The sequence below is a fragment of the Anolis sagrei genome, chromosome Y (assembly GCF_037176765.1).
Source record: "Anolis sagrei isolate rAnoSag1 chromosome Y, rAnoSag1.mat, whole genome shotgun sequence".
In the NCBI taxonomy this organism is placed as follows: Eukaryota; Metazoa; Chordata; class Lepidosauria; order Squamata; family Dactyloidae; genus Anolis; species Anolis sagrei.
Window position 1 is genome coordinate 60,331,868 of NC_090035.1, and position 23,187 is coordinate 60,355,054.

General features: G+C 40.1%; 1 protein-coding gene and 1 pseudogene across 3 annotated transcripts in view; one reads left to right on the forward strand and one right to left on the reverse strand.

Moving 5' to 3' along the window:
• LOC137095077 (E3 SUMO-protein ligase PIAS4-like) overlaps positions 1 to 23,187 on the forward strand; it is a 254,857-nt gene that overhangs the window by 206,434 nt on the left and 25,236 nt on the right. For 2 of the 3 annotated variants that reach the window (XM_067461287.1, XM_067461289.1), the window contains exons 3-9: positions 16,290 to 16,374; positions 16,665 to 16,706; positions 16,807 to 16,897; positions 18,083 to 18,211; positions 18,575 to 18,680; positions 18,786 to 18,859; positions 22,379 to 22,539. In XM_067461287.1, the coding sequence (XP_067317388.1) occupies positions 16,290 to 16,374; positions 16,665 to 16,706; positions 16,807 to 16,897; positions 18,083 to 18,211; positions 18,575 to 18,680; positions 18,786 to 18,859; positions 22,379 to 22,539 (688 nt within the window). The remainder of the gene's footprint in view (positions 1 to 16,289; positions 16,375 to 16,664; positions 16,707 to 16,806; positions 16,898 to 18,082; positions 18,212 to 18,574; positions 18,681 to 18,785; positions 18,860 to 22,378; positions 22,540 to 23,187) is intronic. The other variant, XM_067461288.1, reaches the window with a different exon arrangement.
• LOC137095269 (AT-rich interactive domain-containing protein 4B pseudogene) lies at positions 1,480 to 2,871 on the reverse strand (annotated as a pseudogene).

Consider the following 23,187-nt stretch of genomic DNA (forward strand, 5'->3'; position numbering starts at 1 on the left):
TCTTCTCCAAACATCTATCAGTCCCTCTTTAATTATTACTTTATTAAGTTCTGTTATAGTCCTTTCCCCCTTTTCTTCTTTTGTGGGGTGGGATTTATCCTGGCACGCAATTATAAGAAAATAAGTAATGATTAATGTCTCTCAGGAGAGATAAAGACTGTAAATCTAAATTAATTGGTGCAAAAGCTACAGAATACTTCTTAAGGACTAAAAAACCATCAGATAGGAGTTTAGACAGATTGTCTATGCGAACAGCGTCTAAGACAGAGAGACAAGAAGAAAGAGAGGAGGAGGAGGAGGAAGGAGAAGCTTTAATGGCATCGAAGCATGACAAAGGACCACTGGGGGAAAAACAGGGAGCAATTCCCAAACAGCCTCAGGAGTCCCATGAACCAACAAACTTAGAACTTTCAGGACAATTTAAGACACAAATTGAAGAATTAAAAATATGATTTTGGAAAGCACCTTAAAGATCACATCCAGTATTAAGAATCTGGAACTACAAGTTGCAGAGCAGGCTGAAAAAACAAATTCTTTAGAAAGAAAGACTGACTCCTTGGGGACAAAGATGGAAAAAGTGGAACAGCAGTTGGTAACTGTGAAAGAGCGTGGTTAAAGCTTACTGCCACCTAATGTGTGAGGAAAGCTGGGCAACGATCAATATCAGCTTAGGAGCTATTTTATAAAGGGACCATTAATTACAGAAGGCTTTATTCATTTGATAGCGTAGCGTTTACTGTCCCTGGCTTGACTTTACTTCTTATGCAGGCTGTTTGTCGTAAGAGAAACTGTATCAGGCAAGGCTTGAGGAAAACAGTAACAAGTTTATTTTAACAGGAGTATAACATGTTTAACTGTTTCTTCACAAGAGGCACAAATCTTGATTGGTTACATTAATAAGGTTTCATGAGTAATCTCAGGCACAGACTTCAAGAGGTTTCTATAAGCAGATGTAACTCTTCTGGACAACTGTCCTAATAAAACAAATAAGCTAAAAGGTTTATTAACAGAATTGGCTCCCAGCCAAACCTTGATTCTTAACTCAGAATCAATAACCCCCTGTAGTTTTATCACTACCGGGTCCTTTTCTGTAACCCCTTTGGTCACCAATTAATTCCCTGAATCTTCACCCAGAGACTCAGTCTTCCCAGTAGCTCACCGGCTTAATGACTGACTCTCAAAACAGCTGCCCTGTGTAGAGGCAGTTGGCTCCGCCCCTGTTGCTATGGCAACTCAACTAATGCCCAGCCACCATCTCCAACAAAACATACCATCCATAAACTACTGTTTAAATTACACATAACCAAAGGAATAAAATTTACACATCGTCACACCTCCCAACCCATAGGGATTATTTTTGACTTTTCTACCAACTAGAATTGTCAAAAATAATTTGGATAATATCAACATCATATAACTATATACAAACCATATATTGATCAGCTATTCAATAATATCCATGTATGCGATACCAAAGTCTCACATTTCTAACATTTTTCTTATCTCTTCTGCAATATACTTGGTTAATTTTCCTGTGACTCTACTGACATATAATTTCAATATTTTTATATATATCAGTCTTTTAATATCATTAAGTCCTTTAAACTTATGAGCAAGTCTGAATAATTTGAAGAGATGTAAGTCTCTATAGTTAATCACAGGTTGTTCATAACTAAGAGTCTCTTGGTCTTCCATGAAGTCACAAAGCTGTTGTAGGAAGCCTTCTCCTTTCTCTTCTTTTGCTGCTGGAGCTTCTTCTTTCAACCTGATCTTCCAATTATCAGGAACAGTCCTGCTTTCATTGAGTTTTAAGGCTTGAATAAAGGCTTGCTTCAACGTAGCATCAGGTCTTAGTGAAGAATTTATAGTTCCTTGAACATCTTTTCTTGGTATTAAAGAGAATTCGCCATCGTTGGAAGAACGAACAAGAACATTGTCCTTCTCTATTGCAGTCTCATCACTGCTGTCTGGATGAACCTTTAAACCTTGGAACTGGAGATTTGTCTTTTTATCAAGATTAACATAGTCAGTGTATATCATTTTTCTTAACAGTCCATCAGCTTGGTTTTTATCCTCTTCTTCTTCCAATATATGATTAGATCTTCTTTCTCTGCTTACTTTCTTTTCAGTTGTAGACATATCGAAATGTTCAGGTTTAGTAAGAAGAATCTGATCTAATGTTTTATTCTTAGCAAAACTTCTCTCTTCTTTCAGACAAAATGGAGAGTGTTTGAGAGTCCTCTTATCTTTATCATCAATGGTTACAGGGTACCAGTTTGCATCAGTCAAATTGTTGATGACAGTTTTTTGATAAATTTTATCTGGATTCTTAACTTCAACCACAGTTCCAATCTTTAAAACTTCTTTTGTGCGATCATCTGGAACCTCCATAGTGAATGAATTATGTTTGGAAGTTATCTTCACTTCAACTAGTCTTTTAGGTGTGTTGATCTCTGCTTTACAGAAGGTTTTTTGATATTTTGTACTCTCAACCATGTCTACTGCCAAATAAATAGGTTCCTTAAGGATTAGCTTTTCTTCAGCTTTATCTTTTGATTGTATTTCATTGTCTTTGTCAATGAGCTCAGCAGAGGTAATTTCTTTACTTGGAGCTGAAGGTAATACATCTTTTAATGTCAACGATTCTTTCAGCTCTTTTTTCTCCTCAGAATTTATCACTTGTTCTGCAGGACCCACTGTTTCTATATTCTCATCACTGGCTCTATCTGGGTGCTCATCATGTTTCTGAGGTACCACACTCAAGTCTTTTTCCTCTTTAGGTAACCCTGATATTTCCTTAATCCTTCTGGCCAAATCATTTCCAATCAAGCATGAGTAAGGGATCTCTGAACTTATGGCAAAATCCCACATGCCTGTCCAATTGCCATATCTTATAGGCAAAGAGACCACGTTTGAAGTAATCGCTGGTCCTAAACCTTTTTAATCTGAGAAGTAGGATTTTGATACCTCTCAGGTACTATCTTTGGATGAATTACACAAACTTCAGAACCCGTGTCTCTCCACCCTTGCAACAGGTTTCCATCTATTTTGATGGGTTCCAAATAGTCATTTGGGACTGTGTTTAGTACCACAAACAAACACTGTTTTTCAATCTGTTCCCCTTTTTGAACTACCTCAGTGCAATCCTTCTTAGCACTGGGTTCCACTTCTTTTTTCAGGGGTATTTCTTTCTCTAATGAAGAAGGTGGACTTCTCTTTTCTCAGGAGATTACATTGAGACTTAAAATGTCCTAATTTTCCACAATGAAAACAGCCCTTATTTCCCTCAGTACTGTTAGGCTGCATGGTGCCTGCCATCCTACAGGTGGTGTTTTCTACTGCAGAGCCTCTCCCTGGCTGACTGTGAGGGGAGTTTTTAAATGGTGGTTGGGATTGTCTTGCTTACTTCCTGACTCCTCCTTCTTCTTTAAATCCTTCATTTAAAGTAATCAACTGGTCCACCATGATAGCTGCCTGTGTTGAAGTTTCGGGGTTTCTATCCTGTATAATCCATCTATAATCAAGGGGGACCTGTTGATAAAACTGCTCCTTTTGAATTAAGTTTTTGAGCTGCTGGAAGTCATTTACATCAGCGCCTCTGATCCAGCTATCAAAGTATTGTGCTTGCTTGGAGGCTAATTGAGAATAACTCTCATATTTTCCTTTTTTAATCGTCCTGAACTTGATCCTATAAAATTCAGGTGTCAGCTGTAATTTCTGTTGGACTTGTTATTTGAACTTAGAGTAATCTCTATGTTCTGTCTCTGCCATGTCGCTGTAAATCTCCAGGAGTTTACCACAAATCTGTGGCCTTAAATATGCCATCCATTTTTCCTCAGCCACATTGAAGTCCTTACAACATCTTTCGAAGGAAATTAGGAACTTTTCCACATTGTCTTCTTTATTATATCTTGGGAATTTTCTCAAAATATGATCCATAGGGATCTCCTCTTGTCTCTCCTGTAGATTTATTTGGGCTTGAGGGAGAGTTAAACGTTGTTTTTCAATTTCTAATTCCATTTTCCGTAATTCAGCCTGCCTGAATTTTTCCCTCTCCTCAAACTCCATTTGTGCCCTTTGGGCTTCCATTTCTGCCTGTCTCGCCCTGTCCTGTGCCTCAATTTCCAATTTCCTTAACTCTAGTTGATATTTGTACTGTAACTCAGACGTAGGAGTTTGGTCTGAGTCTGAGCTTCCCTCTTCTTGATAAGCCTCAACCTCCTTGGTTTAATTTGCTTTGCTTCTTAGCCGCCATCTTTGGCTCCAACTTTTACCTCAAGTTTTTTCCTTTAGGCGATCTTACGCACTAAATCAGATGTTAAACATATCCCGTTGCTTGCCACCAATTGTGAAGGAGAGTGGTTAAAGCTTACTGCCACCTAATGTGTGAGGAAAGCTGGGCAACAATCAATATCAGCTTAGGAGCTATTTTATAAAGGGACTATTAATTACAGAAGGCTTTATTCATTTGATAGCATAGCGTTTACTTTCCCTGGCTTGACTTTACTTCTTATGCAGGCTGTTTGTCTTAAGAGAAACTATCAGGCAAGGCTTGAGGAAAACAGTAACAAGTTTATTTTAACAGGAGTATAACATGTTTAACTGTTTCTTCACAAGAGGCACAAATCTTGATTGGTTACATTAATGGTTTCATGAGTAATCTCAGGCACAGACTTTCACAGAGGTTTCTATAAGCAGATGTAACTCTTCTGGACAACTGTCCTAAATAAAACAAATAAGCTAAAAGGCTTATTAACAGACTTGGCTCCCAGCCAAACCTTGATTCTTAACTCAGAATCAATAGCCCCCTGTAGTTTTATCACTACCGGGTCCTTTTCTGTAACCCCTTTGGTCACCAATTAATTCTCTGAATCCCCACCCAGAGACTCAGTCTTCCCAGTAGCTCACCGGCTTACTGACTGACTTTCAAAATAGCTGCCCCGTGAAGAGGCAGTTGGCTCCGCCCCTGTTGCTATGGCAACTCAGCTAATGCGAAGCCACCATCTCCAACAAAACATAATCCTCCATACTTACCATCCATAAACTACTGTTTAAATTACACATAGCCAAAGGAATAAAATTTACACATCGTCACAGTAACCAACACTAAAGATCTACATCAGCTACAAATTGTCTCTCACAGACATGATTTGAACTTTATCTCAATGGCAGACAGAGATAGAAGAGTGAACATTAGGATCAGGAACTTTACAGAAACCCAAACAGAGACTTTCAAAAATCTAAGAGAACAATGATAAAGTGGATCCAGGAAATAACGAAAGAGGATTGGCAGCAGTCACAGTTTGATCGTATTAATCATGTTGGAGCCAGGAAAACAATCTCTAAACCCAGGGATATTATAATAAGATTTTCAAGTTATTACTATAAAGATCAATTCATGCAAGCTGTCAAAAATCAATCCACCACACAAGCAATTCAAGAAAGTAAAATCCAATTTTTTCAGGACTTATGTCCAGAGACTGAGCTAGAGAAGGACAATGCATCCTTGTACCACAATACTCCGCGATAAGGTTATATTGTATAAACGGGGGTACCCTACTTACTTGAAATTCAGATACGCGGGGAAAAGCTACAATATAACATCAGTGGATCAAGGAATGAGACTATTGGAAGAACTATTTGAACAACCACGAGGAGCTCTGGATGCAAAGTTGAGCAATGTGAATGAAAGAGAAGCAGGAGGTGCAGAGGGAAAGAAGAGAGAGAAATAAAATTACAAAGTAAAGAAATATGAAGTTAAGAAGAAAAGAAGAAAAGAAACAGCAAGAAATAAGTACTGTATGGACAGTGATCCTAATTAATAAATTTGAAGAATTTGTAATAATAACAATAAGCATTATAAAGGGATAATTGAATTAATTTGATAAAAAGTAGGGGAATTTGAATAGTAAAAATGATAATGAAGATAATTGGGAATATGTATAAATGTATCTATGTATGTTTCTGTATATGGGTGTGTATGCATGTATGTATATATACACATATATATGTATGTTTGTGAATGCCTATATATGGATGGGGATATGGATATAGTTATGCAGATTTTTTTTTACCCTTTATATTGAATAAGGAATATTTTTGAAACAAAAATAAATACATTGGAGAGAAGAATAAAAATTTAATATAGTTCCTCGGGAGGTTATAGTTTGGCTGCTGGTTGGGAGTAAAGTGGATCCGCCCCTCCCCAATTGAAAGGCTATGATTAAGCCACGTCCTGGAAAGAAAGCTCCAAGGCTCGGTGGGAGAGGGGAAGTTTGGGGAAGAAAGGAGGGGAGGGATATTTGGGATGGAGGGGGGAGAAAGGGCGGGAGGGGGAGAGGTTAACACATTGGGGTAATTCTTTAATAGGGACTGTAACGAATTAGGAGAGAGGAGGGACGATTTATTATTTATTACTCTTAATGGTGCCACCAATGTGTGATGTGAGGTATTATTGGGAGATATGGCACACTGGACACAGAATTAATGGAGATGAGGCAGTCTTCAAACAAAAGTTAACAAGTTTATTGAGCACAAAGCGTGTGGTTGCAAGTTGTAACTTTTCTTATAGAACTCAGAATAATGCTTGGTTAGATGAATGTTACACTTTTTCAGGTTATACAGTATCTTCCTGAGGTGAAGCACTTATTACAGAACAAAGTTCCAATACAGGGATGTCTCCCTTATCTGATCCTCCCTTGATCAGATACTTAATAAGCTTATTCTTTAGCCTTTCTTTAGACTAACGGAATACTGGTTATGTTTCCCTTATCAGCCTCTCTAGGCTAAGAAACTTCCAGTAGCTTAATCTGGCTTTCCAAAGCCTTGAAACTTTGCTTCACAATTCACTCTTTTACAGCTATAACCTCCTAATTTTTCCTCTACCAATTCCTCACCCTCCAATCTTAACTCCTGACTGCTCACTCCTCTAATCCTAAACCCTAACTCTGACTGAACTTAAACTGTAGTTTTTAAAACTCTCCCCTCTAAGCTCCTCCCACTTCTCTACAGCATCGTCTCCATGGTAACGCACTCCTCTCAGCTAGGCCACTCCAGCATTAGTGCAGCCAATCTAAACACAAATACAGTTAAAGTCATACAATTTATAATCAACTTTTTTACAGGGACCAACCAAGAAACAGAAGAATGAGAACAAATGCTGGATTGAGTTAGGCTGATATCGTGGAACTGTTCCGGGCTTGGATCATGTCAAAAAAGGAGGATTACAAACCAGATTCTTAAAGCCAAGGGGGACATACTTTTTTTGCAAGAAACCCATCAATCACGAGGTTTCAATCAGGGGTCCTCAAACTTTTTAAACAGAGGGCCAGGTCACAGTCCCTCAAACTGTTGGAGGGCCGGATTATAATTTGGAAAAAAACCATGAATGAATTCCTAGGCACACTGCACATATCTTATTTGTAGTGCAAAAAAACACTTAAAACAATACAATAATTAAAATTAATAACAATTTCAAGAAATATAATTTGACTGATTTATGAGGCTATAAAAATCTCCAGGAAGTATGCAAAGAATGAGGAAGTACTTCATCAATGTCACAAACGGAAGCAATAGCTCCCCTGGTGGCCAGAAGCTGGAATGTTAAATAGCCTCTGAGTGTCTGTCTATATATATTATGTGTCTATGACATTGAATGTTTGCCATGTATATGTATATTGTAATTCGCCCCGAGTCCCCTGCAGGGTCAGAAGGGTGGAATATAAATACTGTAAATAAATAAATAAATAAATAAATAAACTTATTAGTATTTCAATGGGAAATGTGGGCCTACTTTTCGCTGATGAGATAGGATTGTTGTTGTTGTTGTTGTTGTTGTTGTTGTTGTGTGCTTTCTAGTCATTTCAGACTTGGGGTGACCCTGAGCGAGGGCTGGGTAAATGACCTTGGAGGGCCACATCCGGCCCCCGGGCCTTAGTTTGAGGACCCCTGGTTTAAATGAATTGAAATTAAAGGGGACTATAATATATGAAAAAGCTATGGGCACTTCGAAAGCAAAAGGAGCAGCAATTATAATTAAGAATAATAGTATATTTAGCATGGTACAAACAAAAAAATGAAATGGGAAGATACGTGATGATTCAGGGGTCTATGGGAGGGGAGGATTATACTTTGGTTAATATTTATGCACCAAATACAAAGCAGAAGGAATTTTATGAATTGATTTTTAAAGAATTAGAAGAAATTAAAAAGGGGTATGTAATTTTAGGAGGGGGCTTCAATGGAGTTATGGTTATCTCTATTTTAAATATACGGCTTGCTGATTATTAACAACCCTACAGATGTACCCTCAAAAAACCCCTCTAATAAAGTTCAATTAAAAAAATAAGATATTGAGAGATGAGGGAGGTAGATACATAATAACGTATGGTGAAATAGGGGAGGATAGATATGTATTAGTAAATGTATATGCACCAAATGTAAAACAGCAATAATTTTATGAAAAAGTATTAGGTCAGGTAGAGAATTATCACCAAAAATATGTAATATTTGGAGGGGATTGCAATTGTTACATGGATAAAAAGTGATGAATAAATGGCAATTAAAGGATGTGTGGAGAATGATAGAGAGGAAAAAATATACATATTAGGCTGTACATAAAGTTTATACAACAATAGATTATCTTTTTGTTTCTAAAAACGTGTGTGTGTGTGTGTGTGTGTGTGAGTGAGATATATATATATATATATATATATATATATCGTAAATTGTTAAATGCTGATATTGGAATTATCAAGATTTCCGATCATGCCCTGTTGTCAATTGAGATTGCTTTGAAATGTGATTATGATAAAATGAGGTAGAGATTGAACACGAAAATTTTGAATTATAGAGAAATTGTGGATAGAGTGAAATCAGAACGGCAAGAATTTTGGGAATGTAATGAAAGGGAAGTATCAAAGAGAGTGCTATGGGACACAATGAAAGCGGTGAGAGGGTTATTTATAAAGGAGACAATAGATCTCAAAAAAAGGCAAGAAGAAAGGGGAAGGTATCTAGAAAAAGATAGAGGAGCTGGAAAAAGAATATGCAATAAAGTGAGATATGCAAATTTATGTAAGGTTGAGAGCTTAAAACGAGGAATTGGATAAAATGGAAATAGATGGAGAAAATTTAATATATTTAAGGAATGTTTTGAATTTAGTGATAGGAATTCAAAGATGTTAGCGAAATACACACAAAAAAAGAAAATGGGAAGTATAATAAGTATGGTAAAAGATAAAACTGGTAAAATATGTAGATCTATGAAATAAATGAAGGTATTTGAAAAGTTTTACAATGAACTATACCAAACAAAAGTTAACTCCATAGAAATAATTAGGAAATATGTGGAGGAAAATTGGGAGAGTAGGTTGGAGGAGAAAGACAAAGAACTATTGACATTAAGAAGACAGAAATAGACAGAAACAAGCCATTAAGAAGACAGAAAAAGAGTAAATTATTAAGAATTTAAAAGCTGAGAAAACTCCAGGTCTGGACGGTCTGGGAACGGAATATTATAAAAGTTTTAGAGAAATATTGATTCTAAAACTATTAGAACTGTATAAGGGAATAATAAAAAGAGGGAAGATGCCAGAATCATGGAGGAAGTCATTAATAATATTAATACCAAGAAATTCAGTGGTAGTAGCGGTAAATGACGAGGCGACAAAAGAAATAAAAGTGACAAGGGGAACAAGACAAGGTTACCTTCTATCACCAATTTTGTTTACCATGGTGATAGAATTATTTGCAAATGCCAGTAGGAAAGATAAGAACTTAGAAGGGGTAGGAATAAAGGAAAAGCAGAAGGTAAGCTTATTTGCCGATGATACATTGTTATTTATCAAAAATAAAGTAGGTAAAATGGATAAAATAAAGGATCATTTAAAGATATTTGGGAAAACAATGGGTTTATGTTAAGTGGAATAAATCAGAAATGATTTAACTATGCAAAGAAGAAAAAGGCTTTATAAAACAGAGTAAAATGGGAATTAGACTTAAGAATAAATTAAAATACTTGGGAGTAATAATAACAAAGGACTTAAAAGCAATGGAAGCGGTAAATGAAGTAGCATTGAGAAAAGTAGTTGAAAGAAATTAATAGAATATGAAAATATGCATTTATCTTGGATTGGAAAGATAGCATTAGTAAAAATGAAAGTACTTCCAAAGATAAATTTTATATTAGGATGCTGCCACTTCAGATTACAGAAGAAAAGCTAAATAGATGGCAAAAAATTGATAAATAAATATTGTAATGGTAGTAAAATAAATAGATCAAACAGTTATGGCACTCCCTAATATTAAAAATTATTATGAAGCGAGCAAACTGAGGTTGGTTATAGAAGGAATGATAAAAAAGAGGGAGTAGATTGGCTAAGAAAGGATTCAGAAAAGTGGAGGAAGAAATTTGGGATATATATTTTAAAGAGTTTACGAGAAAAGAAAGTAGGGAAATTAGAAACCCAATGTTGAGCAATATATTAGAAGTATGGATCAAATATAGGAGAATGTTAATAATGGATGGTTCAGCAATAACGCCAATACTAATGAAAAAGAAATTTCCATTTTTTTAAAAAAAGTAATGGATAAAACGTTAAGGGGAAAAAACTTATACAAAATAGGGGAATGGATATAGGTGGGAATGAAGAAGGAAATGATTATGGAAGAATTTAGAAAAATAAAATTGACATGGTTCCATTGTAAACTATTAGAATAGTTTAAAAACTGGGTAAAAATAATAAAAATGGAAGTAAGCTTAACCAATTCAAACAAATAATACAAAATGGAAGGGTTATGGAGGAGTGGGAAATTTTGAAAGGAAAAACTAGTAAAGTATATACGATAATAATTGAAATAAAAGAAGGAAAAACACAAAAAATCTCAAAGAGGTCTGGGAAGAAGATTTGGGAATAAAAATAAATGAAACAAAGTGGCAACAGTTATGTCGACAAAGACATCTAAATAATTTATCAATACGGGTTAAATAAAATTACTATAAGTTAATATGGAAATGACATCTTACACCAGTAAGAATAACAAATATGAATAAAAACTATTTGAGAAATTGCTGGAGAGGATGTCAAGAATCAGGAACATATATACATATGTGGTGGCAATGTAAATATGTAAATAATTTTGTATCATATTGCAAGCAATGGCCTTCAGCATCTGCCAGCTTGACCTCATCATAAGTTGAGGGAGTCTTTTTCAGCCCCCCCCCCCCCAAAGGGGGCTGAAAAACAACAACAGCAACTGATGGGATCATAAGCCTGAAAAGGTTACAGAAAATGAACATGTCAAACTACTCTGGGATGTCTGAATTCAGACTGACAGTTTTAGAGCACAATACTCCTGACCTCACGATTGTTTTAAAAAATTAATTATGGATCGTCGATGTTGCAATCCCAAGTGGCAGCAGAATTGATGTGAAGCAACAGGAAAAGCTGGCACAATATGAGGATTTAAAGATTGAATTGCAAAGACTCTGGCACAGGCCAGTCAAAGTGGTCCCAGTAATGATTGACACACTGGGTACAGTGCCTAAAGACCATGGCCAGCACTTGAAAACAATCGACATTGACAAAATTGCCATGTCAGCTGCAAAAGACTACTCGAATGTGCCTACATTATTCGCCTAGACACTGGGGAAGTATCCTGTGTGTGCTCCAATACAGCAGACAGCATAGGGATCTTGTTTGCTGTGCACTAATCTTGTTATGTCTAATAATAATAGTAATGATAACAATGACGATGTTATTATTGTAAGCTGCCCTGAGTCCCAATGCGGAGAATGGTGAGATAGAAATAAAGATGATGATACTGATGATGATGAGTCCCAGAAGAACTATGGACAGAAGTCCGAGACATTGTTCAGGAGACGGCAACAAAGTACGTCCCAAAGAAAAAGAAAACCAAGAAGGCAATAAGGTTCTCTGCTGAGACACTGGAAGTAGCCCAAGAAAGGAGGGAAGCAAAAGGAAACAAGGATCAGGGGAGATATGCCCAGTTAAATGCGCAATTCCAGAGGTTAGCCAGAAGAGATAAGGAACTATTTTTAAATAAGCAATGCATGGAAGTGGAAGAAGACAACAGAATAGGAAGGACAAGATACCTTTTCCAGAAAATTAGAAACATTGGAGGTAAATTTCAGGCAAAAATTGGTATGATAAGAAACAAAGATGGCAGGGACCTAACAGAAGCTGAAGAGATCAAGAGAAGGTGGCAAGACTATACAGAAGATCTGTATAGGAAGGGTAATAATATCGAGTATAGTTTTGACAGCGTGGTGAGTGAATTAGAACCAGACATCCTGAGGAGTGAGGTGGAATGGGCCTTAAGAAGCATTGCTAACAACAAGACAGCAGGAGACGACGGGATCCCAGCTGAACTGTTTAAAATCTTAAAAGATGATGCTGTCAAGTTGATGCATACCATATGCCAGCAAATATGGAAAACACAAGAATGGCCATCAGACTGGAAAAAATCAACTTATATCCCCATACCAAAAAAGGGAAATGCGAAAGACTGCTCAAACTTCCGTACAGTGGCCCTTATTTCTCATGCCAGTAAGGTAATGCTCAAGATCCTGCAAGGAAGACTCCAGCAATACATGGAGCGAGAGTTGCCAGATGTTCAAGCTGGGTTTAGAAAAGGCAGAGGAACGAGAGACCAGATTGCCAATATCCGCTGGATAATGGAGAAAGGCAGGGAGTTTCAGAAAAACATCTACATCTGCTTCATTGACTATTCTAAAGCCTTTGACTGTGTGGATCATAATAAATTGTGGCAAGTTCTTGGAGGGATGGGCATACCAAGCCATCTTGTCTCTCTCCTGAGGAATCTGTACAAGGACCAAGTAGCAACAGTAAGAACTGACCACGGAACAACAGACTGGTTCAAGATTGGGAAAGGCGTACGGCAAGGCTGCATACTCTCACCCAACCTTTTTAACTTGTATGCAGAACACATCATGTGATGTGCGGGGTGAAAAGCTGGGGTGAAAATTGCTGGAAGAAACATTAACAACCTCAGATATGCAGATGACATCACTCTGATGGCCGAAAGCGAGGAGGAGCTGAGGAGCCTTCTAATCAAGGTGAAAGAAGAAAGCGCAAAAGCTGGGTTGCAGCTAAACATCAAAAAAACCAAGATCATGGCAACAAGAATGATTGACAACTGGAAAATAGAGGGAGAAAATGTGGAGGCAGTGACAGACTTTGTATTTCTAGGTGCAAAGATTACTGCAGATGCAGACTGGCCAGGAAATCAGAAGGCGATTACTTCTTGGGAGGAGAGCAATGTCCAGTCTTGATAAAATAGTAAAGAGTAGAGACATCAGACTGGCAACAAAGATCCGCCTAGTCAAAGCCATGGTATTCCCTGTAGTAACCTACGGATGTGAGAGCTGGACCTTAGGGAAGGCTGAGCGAAGGAAGATAGATGCCTTTGAACTGTGGTGCTGGAGGAAAGTTCTGAGAGTGTCTTGGACTGCGAGAAGATCCAACCAGTCCATCCTCCAGGAAAGAAAGCCCGACTGCTCATTGGAGGGAAGGATACTAGAGACAAAGTTGAAGTACTTTGGCCACATCATGAGGAGACAGCAAAGCCTAGAGAAGACAATGATGCTGGGGAAAGTGGAAGGTAAAAGGAACAGGGGCCGACCAAGGGCAAGATGGATGGATGGCATCCTTGAAGTGACTGGACTGACCTTGAAGGAGTTGGGGGTGGTGACGGCCGACAGGGAGCTCTGGCGTGGGCTGGTCCGTGAGGTCACAAAGAGTCGGAGACGATTGAACGAATGAACAAGAAATGATGATGATGATGTAACAATGTATTTTAAACTTCCTTAAGTTCCTGTGGAAGGATAGAAATAATAATAATAATAACAACAACAACAACAACAACTTGCCAGAGTGAAAAGTCAGAAGATAATACGTGAGCATAAAATTTTTCTCCTCTGACTTGAAAACAAAGTCTTCTTCTAACAATATATGGACCTTGAAGGCTCCTATGAAGGCTGCCACACTGTTTGATTTCTACTTACTTACTTACTTACTTACTTAGATGATTCCTCATTGTCTGAGTAGGATAATCCCCCAGGGTGGGTCCATTGGTGACTATGGAGCCCTATTCTTGAGCTGTGTCTCTGGTTTCCAGGTGGAAGGCGGTCCCGGTCAGGGTTGGCTTGACGTGCCTTCCTCTTGGCACGTTTCTCTCTTTTGCACTCCATTAGTGCCTCTTCAAATTCTGCAGCACTGCTGGTCACAGCTGACCTCCAGCTGGAGCGCTCACAGGCCAGGGCTTCTCAGTTCTCAGTGTCTATGCCAGAGTTTTAAAGGTTGGCTTTGAGCCCATCTTTAAATCTCTTTTCCTACCCGCCAACATTCCGTTTTCCATCTTGAATTCAGAGTAGAAAAACTGCTTTGGGAGACGGTGGTCAAGCATCCGGATAATGTGGCAGGTCCAGCGGAGTTGATGGGGGAGGGCCATCAACTTCATTGCTGGTGGTCTTTGCTTTTTCCAGCACGCTGACATTTGTCTGCTTGTCTTCCCAAGAGATTTGCAGGATTTTCCGGAGGCAGCACTGATAGAATTGTTCCAGAAGTTGCATGTGACGTCTTTAGACAGTCCACGTTTTGCAGGCATATAGCAGGGTTAGGAGGACAATAGCTTTATTGACAAGCACCTTGGTATCCCTATGGATGTCCCGGTCCTCAAATACTCTGCTTCATTCAGAAAAATGCCACACCTGCAGAGCTCAGGTGGTGTTGTATTTCGGTGTCCATGTTGACTTTGGTGGAGAGGTGGCTGTCAAGGTAGCAGAAATGGTCAACATTTTATAATGTTACACCATTAAGCTATATCTCTGGCATTGGAGCGGGATTGGCTGGGGACTGCTGGAAGAGGACTTTTGTTTTCTCAACGTTTAATGACAAGCCAAGCTTCTTGTTAGCTTCTGTGAAGGTGTTTACAGTGGCTTGTAGGTCTACTTCTGAATGCGCACAGACGACATTGTCATCAGCACACTGGAGTTCTATAACAGATGTTGTCGTAACCTTGGTTTTGGCTTTCAGTCTGCTGAGGTTAAATAGCTTGTCATCAGTCAGATAGATGATTTCCACTCTGGTGGAAAGCTTCCATCAACAAGATGAAGTATCATAGCGATGAAGATGGAGAATAAAAGTTGGGGCAATAATACATCCCTGTTTGACACCTGATTCTACTTTAAATGGGTCACTTTGGGAGTCACTTCTGTTCAAGACTGTTGCCATTATGTCGTCGTGGAAGAACCTCAGGATGTTCACAAATTTGTTAGGGCACCCGATTTTCTGGAGGATGGTCCAGAGAGCGTTGCGATTCACTGTGTCGACTGCTTTGCAAGGTCAATGAATGCCATGTACAGAGGTTGATTTTGTTCCCTGCATTTTTCTTGGAGCTGTCATGCAGTGAAGATCATGCCCACTGTTCCTCTGGAGGGGCAGAATCTGTTCTGGGATTCTGGGAGGGTGTTTTCTGAGAGGGGTAGAAGGCAGTTTGCAATGATTTTTGCGAGGATTTTTCCAGCGGAGGTTAGAAGGGAGAAACCTCAATAGTTTCTGCAGTCTATTCTTTCCCCTTTGTTTGAAGAGGGTGATGATGGTGGCATCCTTGAAATCTGCTAGGATTTTCTCTGTCACCCACACTTTGAGCTGGTGGAGTTGTTGTGTCAGGGCTAGGGTTGATTTCTACTCACTCTTCGCAACCTCTGAGCACATTGACATTCCAGAATTAACATCATTAAATATAGACAATAGCCAAGGCAGAGATGGCAAGACAGAAAGAGAATAAAGAGTTTGTGATGTCCTTGTGGTGTTTCTTTGGTGGAAGGAAGTGTTGTTTGTTCTCCCTCACCCTGTACAATGTCTTCTTTGTATCTCCCAGCCCAGTTTGCATTCCTTGACTAGAACAGAACTAAGCCTGGGCTGCTTAGATTTGAACCCATAGTCACTGATAGGATTGCACTGGCCATGCCTAATGCACAGCTATATGATTGGGAGATGCATTTGCTCCTAATGCACCATAACATGAACTATTATCTCAGCCTCCCTTTGGAGCCTTTTTTTCCAAATATGAAATGACGTTCCAGACTTGCTGATCATTTTCTGTTGGAGGCAGAAGGGTCTAGAACAGGCAGGAGGGCCTAAAACAGCTGGGGGGGGGGGGGGGGGGGAAGCCGGGGAATGTTTCCTATTTGCTGACCTCCTTTTGAAAAGCCTTTTCTCCTTTGTTTGCGCCTCCCTACCCAGTACCACAGAATAGTGAGAAGCTGCAGGAGAGCCCTTGCGTCTTTGCCCTGACACCACAGCAAGTGGACCTGATCCGGAGTTCAAGGTATCTACCCTCATTGTGTCAATTCAGATTCGCACGGCAACAGCCTTATCATGTGCCTCATGAACCTAATTTTGACTGTATCTTTCAGCACTCCTTATTATTAGTAATGCCATTTGGGAGCTTCTGGGAGTCACTATTTAAGAAGCTTTCTGTTATCCCAAACTCTGCACTAAGCCACGGTTTGTTGCGAGTTCTTTGCAAACACAAGTGATTTCTCATAGAGTGTTTTCTTGTCTTCTAAAGTGGATGCTTAATCCTGTACTTTGGTCTTTCCTTTCTCCTATTGGCAGGGAGTTGCAGCCAGGTGTGCGGTCGGTGCAGGTCGTCCTCAGGTAAGCCTCTTTCTTGATCGATGGGTTGCAGGCAAGAGAGGGCCAAGGCACAGGCTCTCAAGCCAGTTTGGCTAACTCTGGACCTTGCCTTGGTTTCCAGAATCTGCTACACCGACACCAGTTGTCCTCAGGAAGATCAATATCCCCCCCACATCGCTGTCAAAGTCAACTACAACTACTGCTCTGTCCCCGTAAGTTGATGTTGGCATCCATTTTTGCGCTAAACCCACTAGCAGAGGGGGATGAGACACATATATATACACACACAGAGACAGACACACACACTGCAGGCTAGTATAGCCAAAAGCACCTCTCTAAGTCTTGGAGCGTGGTCTCCTAATCAGAATTAACTTTTCCCATCTCTTTTTCCTCTCTTCTTTCTTCCCCCTCTCACTCTCTTTTCTTTCTCTTTATCTCTTTCTTTCTCATTCCCTCCCTCCCTCTCATTCTTTTCCTCTCCTTTTTCTCTTTCCCTTTCTTTCTCCCCCTTTCTCTCTCACTCTCTCTCTATCTCATTCTCTCTCTTGTTCTTGTTATTTCTTTCTTTCTCTTTACCACTTTCTTTTTCTTTCTTGCCCTCCTATTCCCTTCTTTTCTCTCTTTCTCTTTTTCTTTCTCTTTCTCCCACCCTCTCTCATTCTCCCTCTTTTTTCCTCTTCTCTCCCATTCTTTCCCTCTCCCTCCCTCTCATTCTCTTTTTCTTTTTCCCTCCCCCTTTCTTCCTCTTTCTCTTTTTTGTCCTTTTCTTTCTTTCTTTCTGCCCCTTCTTTCTCTCTTTCTCTTTCCCTCTCTCCCATTCTCCCTCTCTTTTTCCCTCTTTTCTTTCTCTCTCCCTCCCCTTTTCTTCTTTCTCTCATTCTCTTTCTCTACCTTTCTCTCTTTTTCTTTCTCCCTCTCTTTCTCCCTCTTTTGTTATATTTCCCTCCTCTCATTCTCTCCCTCCCTTCCTCTCATTCTTTTTCTTTCTCCCTCCTCTTTCTTCTCGTTCTCTCTCCCATTCTCTCTCTTTCTCCCACTCTTTCTGCCTCTTTCTTTCTCTCTCTTCCCCTCTCATTCTCCCCCATTCTCTCACTCCTTTCCTCCCTCCCTCTCATTCTCTCTCCCTTCCTCTCTTTCTTCCTCTCTCACATTCTCTTTCTCTTTTATTTTGCTCTTTCTCTTTCCCTCTCATTCTCTTTCTTCCTTTCTCTTTTTTCTCTATTTCTCCCCCTTTCTTCCTCTCTTTCATTTTCTCCTGTTCTCTTTCTCTCCTTTTCTTTCTCTCTTTTGGTTTCTCTTTCTATTTCTTTCATCTTTCTCCCTCTCTTTCTGCTTCTTCCTCATTCTTTCTTTTTCTCTCTTCTTTTCTCTCTCTGTCTCTCTTTCTCTTTCTCTAGGGCTATTACCCTTCAAACAAACCTGGGGTGGAGCCCAAGAGGCCGTGCCGGCCCATCAACCTTACGCACCTGATGTTCATGTCTTCCGCGACCAACCGCATCACAGTCATTTGGGGCAACTACGGAAAGGTGCGGAGCCAATGGGTTGCACACTGAGTGGTCCCTTCCCATGCCCCAAATAAAACCCCCTTTGCCTTGCTTCCTGTGTACTCCAGTGGGAGCAGACCCGCACTCTTCCCTTCCTTGCACCCCGACCTCCCTTCCTGCTCTGTCAGAGGTCAAGAGCGAGTCACGTTCAAATGGGTCTGATCTTTCCTGTTCATTCGTGGGGTTTATTATCAGCCTGAAATAAATAAATAAATAAATAAATAAATAAATAATACACAAAAATCCTCTGGAATGATAGGATCATATGGCTGTGTAGATGTGATCTCCCCATCCTTGCCATGATCAACCTCTTGTTTTCTCTTTTACCCTGCATCCCAACATCAGAGTTATTCCATGGGTCTCTTCCTTGTGCGGCAAATGACATCAGCAGAGTTGCTGCAGAGGTTGAAAAACATCGGGATCAAACACCCGGAGCTATGCAAGGCACTTGGTGAGCCCCACATTTCTCTTTTGCCACCATGTTTATGGTTTAGATGGAAGGAATCTCCTTACTGACATCTGCTCATCTTTTCTTTCTTTGTCCTTGAAATCACAGTGAAAGAGAAGCTGCGCCTGGATCCAGAGAGCGAAATTGCCACCACCGGAGTCCGGGTCTCTTTAATATGTCCAGTAGGTTTTCCATATTTTGCACAAGGTGGGCTAGTGGTTATTTATTTATTTATTTATCTGTCTATCATGTCAGAAGCTAATTGGGGGTACAGTTATAATGTTTAAAAACTTGCCATTATATTAAATGTCCTTTGATCAGAAGTTGACCACTTAGAGTGCCTCTGGTGTTGCTGCGAGAAGATCCTCCATTGTGCATGTTGCAGTGCTCAGAACGCATTGTAGTAAGTTGTCTGTGGTTTGCTCACCACACTCACTGTTGTGGACTCCACTTTGTGGCCCCATTTCTTAAGATTGGTTTTACATCTCATGATGGCAGAGCGCAGTCTGTTCAGCGCTTTCCAGTTCACCCAGTCTCCTATGCACCCAGGGGGGAGTTTCTCATGACTGAGGTTCTGGATTTTCACCTGACACTTTTGGACTCTCAGTTGCCAAATAGAGGATGGTCCAAAGATGTCCCTGCCTTGGTCCTTTCATTGCTGGCTGCTACTTTCTGGCAGATGCCAGATGGTGCAGGACATAGATATCCTGTGATAATGCAGCATGTTTCATTTAGAGCCACATCCATTGTTTTAACATGGTGAGATGTGCTACACACTGTACATGTGTACTCGTAGCAGCAAAGTACCCAAGCGCAAGGACAGATACCATCACTCTGTCTGGTTATCAGGAAGCTACTCAGATTGTGCTAGGCAGCTTTCATATGATATTATTTCCGGCACCCACTTTTTACTTTATAGTCAAGCAAAGCTTCTTGTAAGTCAGAGCACAGTCCAGTGTGACTCCCAGGTATTTGGGAGTGCTGCAATGCTCCAGTGGGATTTCTTCCCAGGTCATTCTCTGAGCTCAAGGTGCTTGTCTGTTCTTAAGATGAAAAGCATGCCTGTGTTTTAGATAGATGAAGGATCAGCTGCTTCTTCCTGATAGTAAGAGCACCTAAGGACAAAATTAGAAACATCGGAGGTAAATTTCAGGCAAAAATTGGCATGATAAGAAACAAAGATAGCAGGGACCTAACAGAAGAGGAAGAGAACAAGAGAAGGTGGCGAGACTATACAGAACATCTGTATAGGAAGGATAATAATATCGAGGATAGTTTTGACAGTGTGGTGAGTGAATTAAAACCAGGCATCCTGAGGAGTGAATTTTAATGGGCTTTAAGAAGCATTGCTAACAACAAGACAACAGAAGACGATGGGATCCCAGTGGAACTGTTTAAAATCTTGAAAGGTGATGCTGTCAAGGTGATGCATGCCATATGCCAGCAAATATGGAAAACACAAGAATGGCCATCAGACTGGAAAAAATCAACTTATATCCCCATACCAAAAAGGGAAATGCTAAAGAATGCTCAAACTTTCGTACAGTGGCCCTTATTTCTCATGCCAGTAAGGTAATGCTCAAGATTCTGCAAGGAAGACTCCAGCAATACATGGAGAGAGAATTGCCAGATGTATAAGCTGGGTTTAGAAAAGGCAGAGGAACGAGAGACCAAATTTCCAATATCCATTGGATAATGGAGAAAGGCAGGGAGTTTCAGAAAAACATCTATTTCTGTTTTATTGACTATTCTAAAGCCTTTGACTGTGTGGATCATAATAAATTGTGACAAGTTCTTGGTGGTATGGGCATACCAAATCACCTTATCTGTCTACTGAGTATAAGGACCAAGTAGCAACAGTAAGAACTGACCATGGAACAACAGACTGGTTCAAGATTGGGAAAGGCGTATGGCAAGGTTGTATACTCTCACCCAACCTATTCAACTTGTATGCAGAACACATCATGCAATGTGCGGGGCTTGATGAATGCAAGTCTGAGGTAAAAATTGCTGGAAGAAACATTAACAACCTTAGATATGCAGATGATACCACTTTGATGGCCAAAAGCGAGGAGGAGCTGAGGAGCCTTCTAATCAAGGTGAAAGAAGAAAGCGCAAAAGCTGGGTTGCAGCTAAACACCAAAAAACCCAAGATTATGGCAACCAGACTGATTGATAACTGGGAAATAGAGGGAGAAAACGTGGAGGCAGTGACAGACTTTGTATTTCTAGTTGCAAAGATTACTACAAATGCACACTGCACCCAGGAAATCAGAAGACTCTTACTTCTTGGGAGGAGAGCAATGTCCAATCTCGATAAAATAGTAAAGAGTAGAGACATCACACTGGCAATGAAGATCTGCATAGTTAAAGCAATGGTATTCCCAATAGTCACCTACGGAAGTAAGAGCTGGACGATAGGGAAGGCTGAGCGAAGGAAGATTGATGCTTTTTGAACTGTGGTGCTGGAGGAAAGTTCTGAGAATGCCTTGGACAGTGAGAAGATCCAACCAGTCCATACTTCAGGAAATAAAGCCCGGCTGCTCATTAGAGAGAAGGACAGTAGAGGCAAAGATGAAGTACTTTGGCCACATCATGAGAAGAAAGGAAAGCTTTGAGAAGACAATTATGCTGGGGAAAATGGAAGGAAAAGAGAAGAGTGGCTGACCAAGGGCAAGATGGTTGGATGGTATCCTTGAAGTGACTTGATTGAAGGAGCTAGGGCTGGTGACGGCGGATAGGAGCTCTGGCGTGGACTGGTCCATGAGGTCACGAAAAGTCGGAAATGACTGAATAAATGAACAACAGCAAAGAGCACCTAAAGCTTCAGAGAGATTCTGTTCAACCATTTCAAAGCTCCTTGCTTGAATGTTGATGGCAGGATCATCAGTATAGATGAAACTCTCTGTCCCTTCTGGTAGTGGCTGGTCATTTTTATAAATGTTAAACATGGATGGAACAAGGATGCTCCTGTGAGGCAGGTGTTCTTTGGTCTTCGCCATCTGATTCTCTGGAACTCAACAAAAAAGTTCCTGTTTTGTAGCAGATTCCCTATGACACGAGTGAGATGGTAATCCTTTGTAATATCATACATTTTTCTCAGAAAAAAGAGATTATTTACAGTATCATAAGCTGCTGACAGGTCTATGAAAACAACTCCTGTGATGTGCTACCTTTCAAAACCATCTTCTATATGCCAAGTCAGGTTCAACACTTGCGGATTTTTCTTTTTCTGAAACCAGCTTGCTGTGGAATCTATTTTTTCCATAATTCTATGCAAAATAAATCTCTCCAGAACTTTGTAAGGTTAACACAGGGCCTAACTAACTAACCCATAGCAGACAACTTGTCTCTCTATGCTCACAGGAGGGAAAAAAATGAAGGACTTGCGCTTACCTTGTGCTCAGAAAAAGAGGTGTGTCCTTGAGAAGGATGTCTAGCAAACCAATAGGAGGAGGGAACAGATTGACAGGCAGACCTAGAGGCCAATTGGGGTAGGGTTTTTCTCTTTCTATCCAAGTCCTTGATGAGGACTACAAGCATGTGCAGAGTGTGTTTTGAGTTCCAACATGTGTTCTTCACAAAACCTGTACAAAAAAGCCTTTTCTGTGCATAAAACAATCTTTTTATACATTCTATATCATCAGGCCTCTTAACCATGGATTTCTCCTTCCCATGTTTTATATTTTCCTCCTGAAAAGCTGGTGAAGATGCGCTTGTCTGTTCCATGCCGGGCTGAATCCTGCGCCCACCTCCAGTGCTTCGATGCCGTTTTCTACCTGCAGATGAACGAGAAGAAGCCCACATGGATGTGCCCCGTCTGCGACAAGCCAGCCACATATGACCAACTCATGATTGATGGGTAAGTAGGAAGGCTGCCTCTGCTCTTCCACTCACTTCTGGGAGTTTCCCAAGACGTTTGGGGGGAGGGTGCAAGGCCTGGAATCTTAGGAACTTTCAGTCATATTTCAGAGGAAGGAGATGAGTGGAGTGCTGGAAACCTCTATTTTTTAGTTTTCAAATGGCCTTAAGGCATTCGAAGCAGGAAGGAAGGAAAAATCAAATGGGGATGCAATTATTATACGGGAGAAACAAAAATACCATTTTTGGCACCCAAAAAAGAGGAATGCAATTATTATGTGGTGGTGACCTCTGAGGGCATTAAAAAAACCCTCTGAAGTTCATGGGGTCACCATAGAGTTGACAGGCAACCTGAAAGCAGATATCCTTATCCCAACTTCCAGAACCCACCATTCAAAAGGCTATTATTTTAAAAAAGGCTGGAAGTGGACTTTTCTGGGCCTGATGCATCTTGTTCCAAGATTCCAAAATGGGACTGTAGGCTGCTTCAGGTTGCCCGTAGTCTGATTTTACTTGCTGCATGCCTTCAGGTTCCAACCTGGGAGAAAGCTTTCATGGGCAGAATTTGTTCATAGGTGGTTTGCCTCCCTCTGAAACTGAAAATATCTGACTTATTTGGAGCAGGAATTCAAATTCTGGTCTCCCTGAC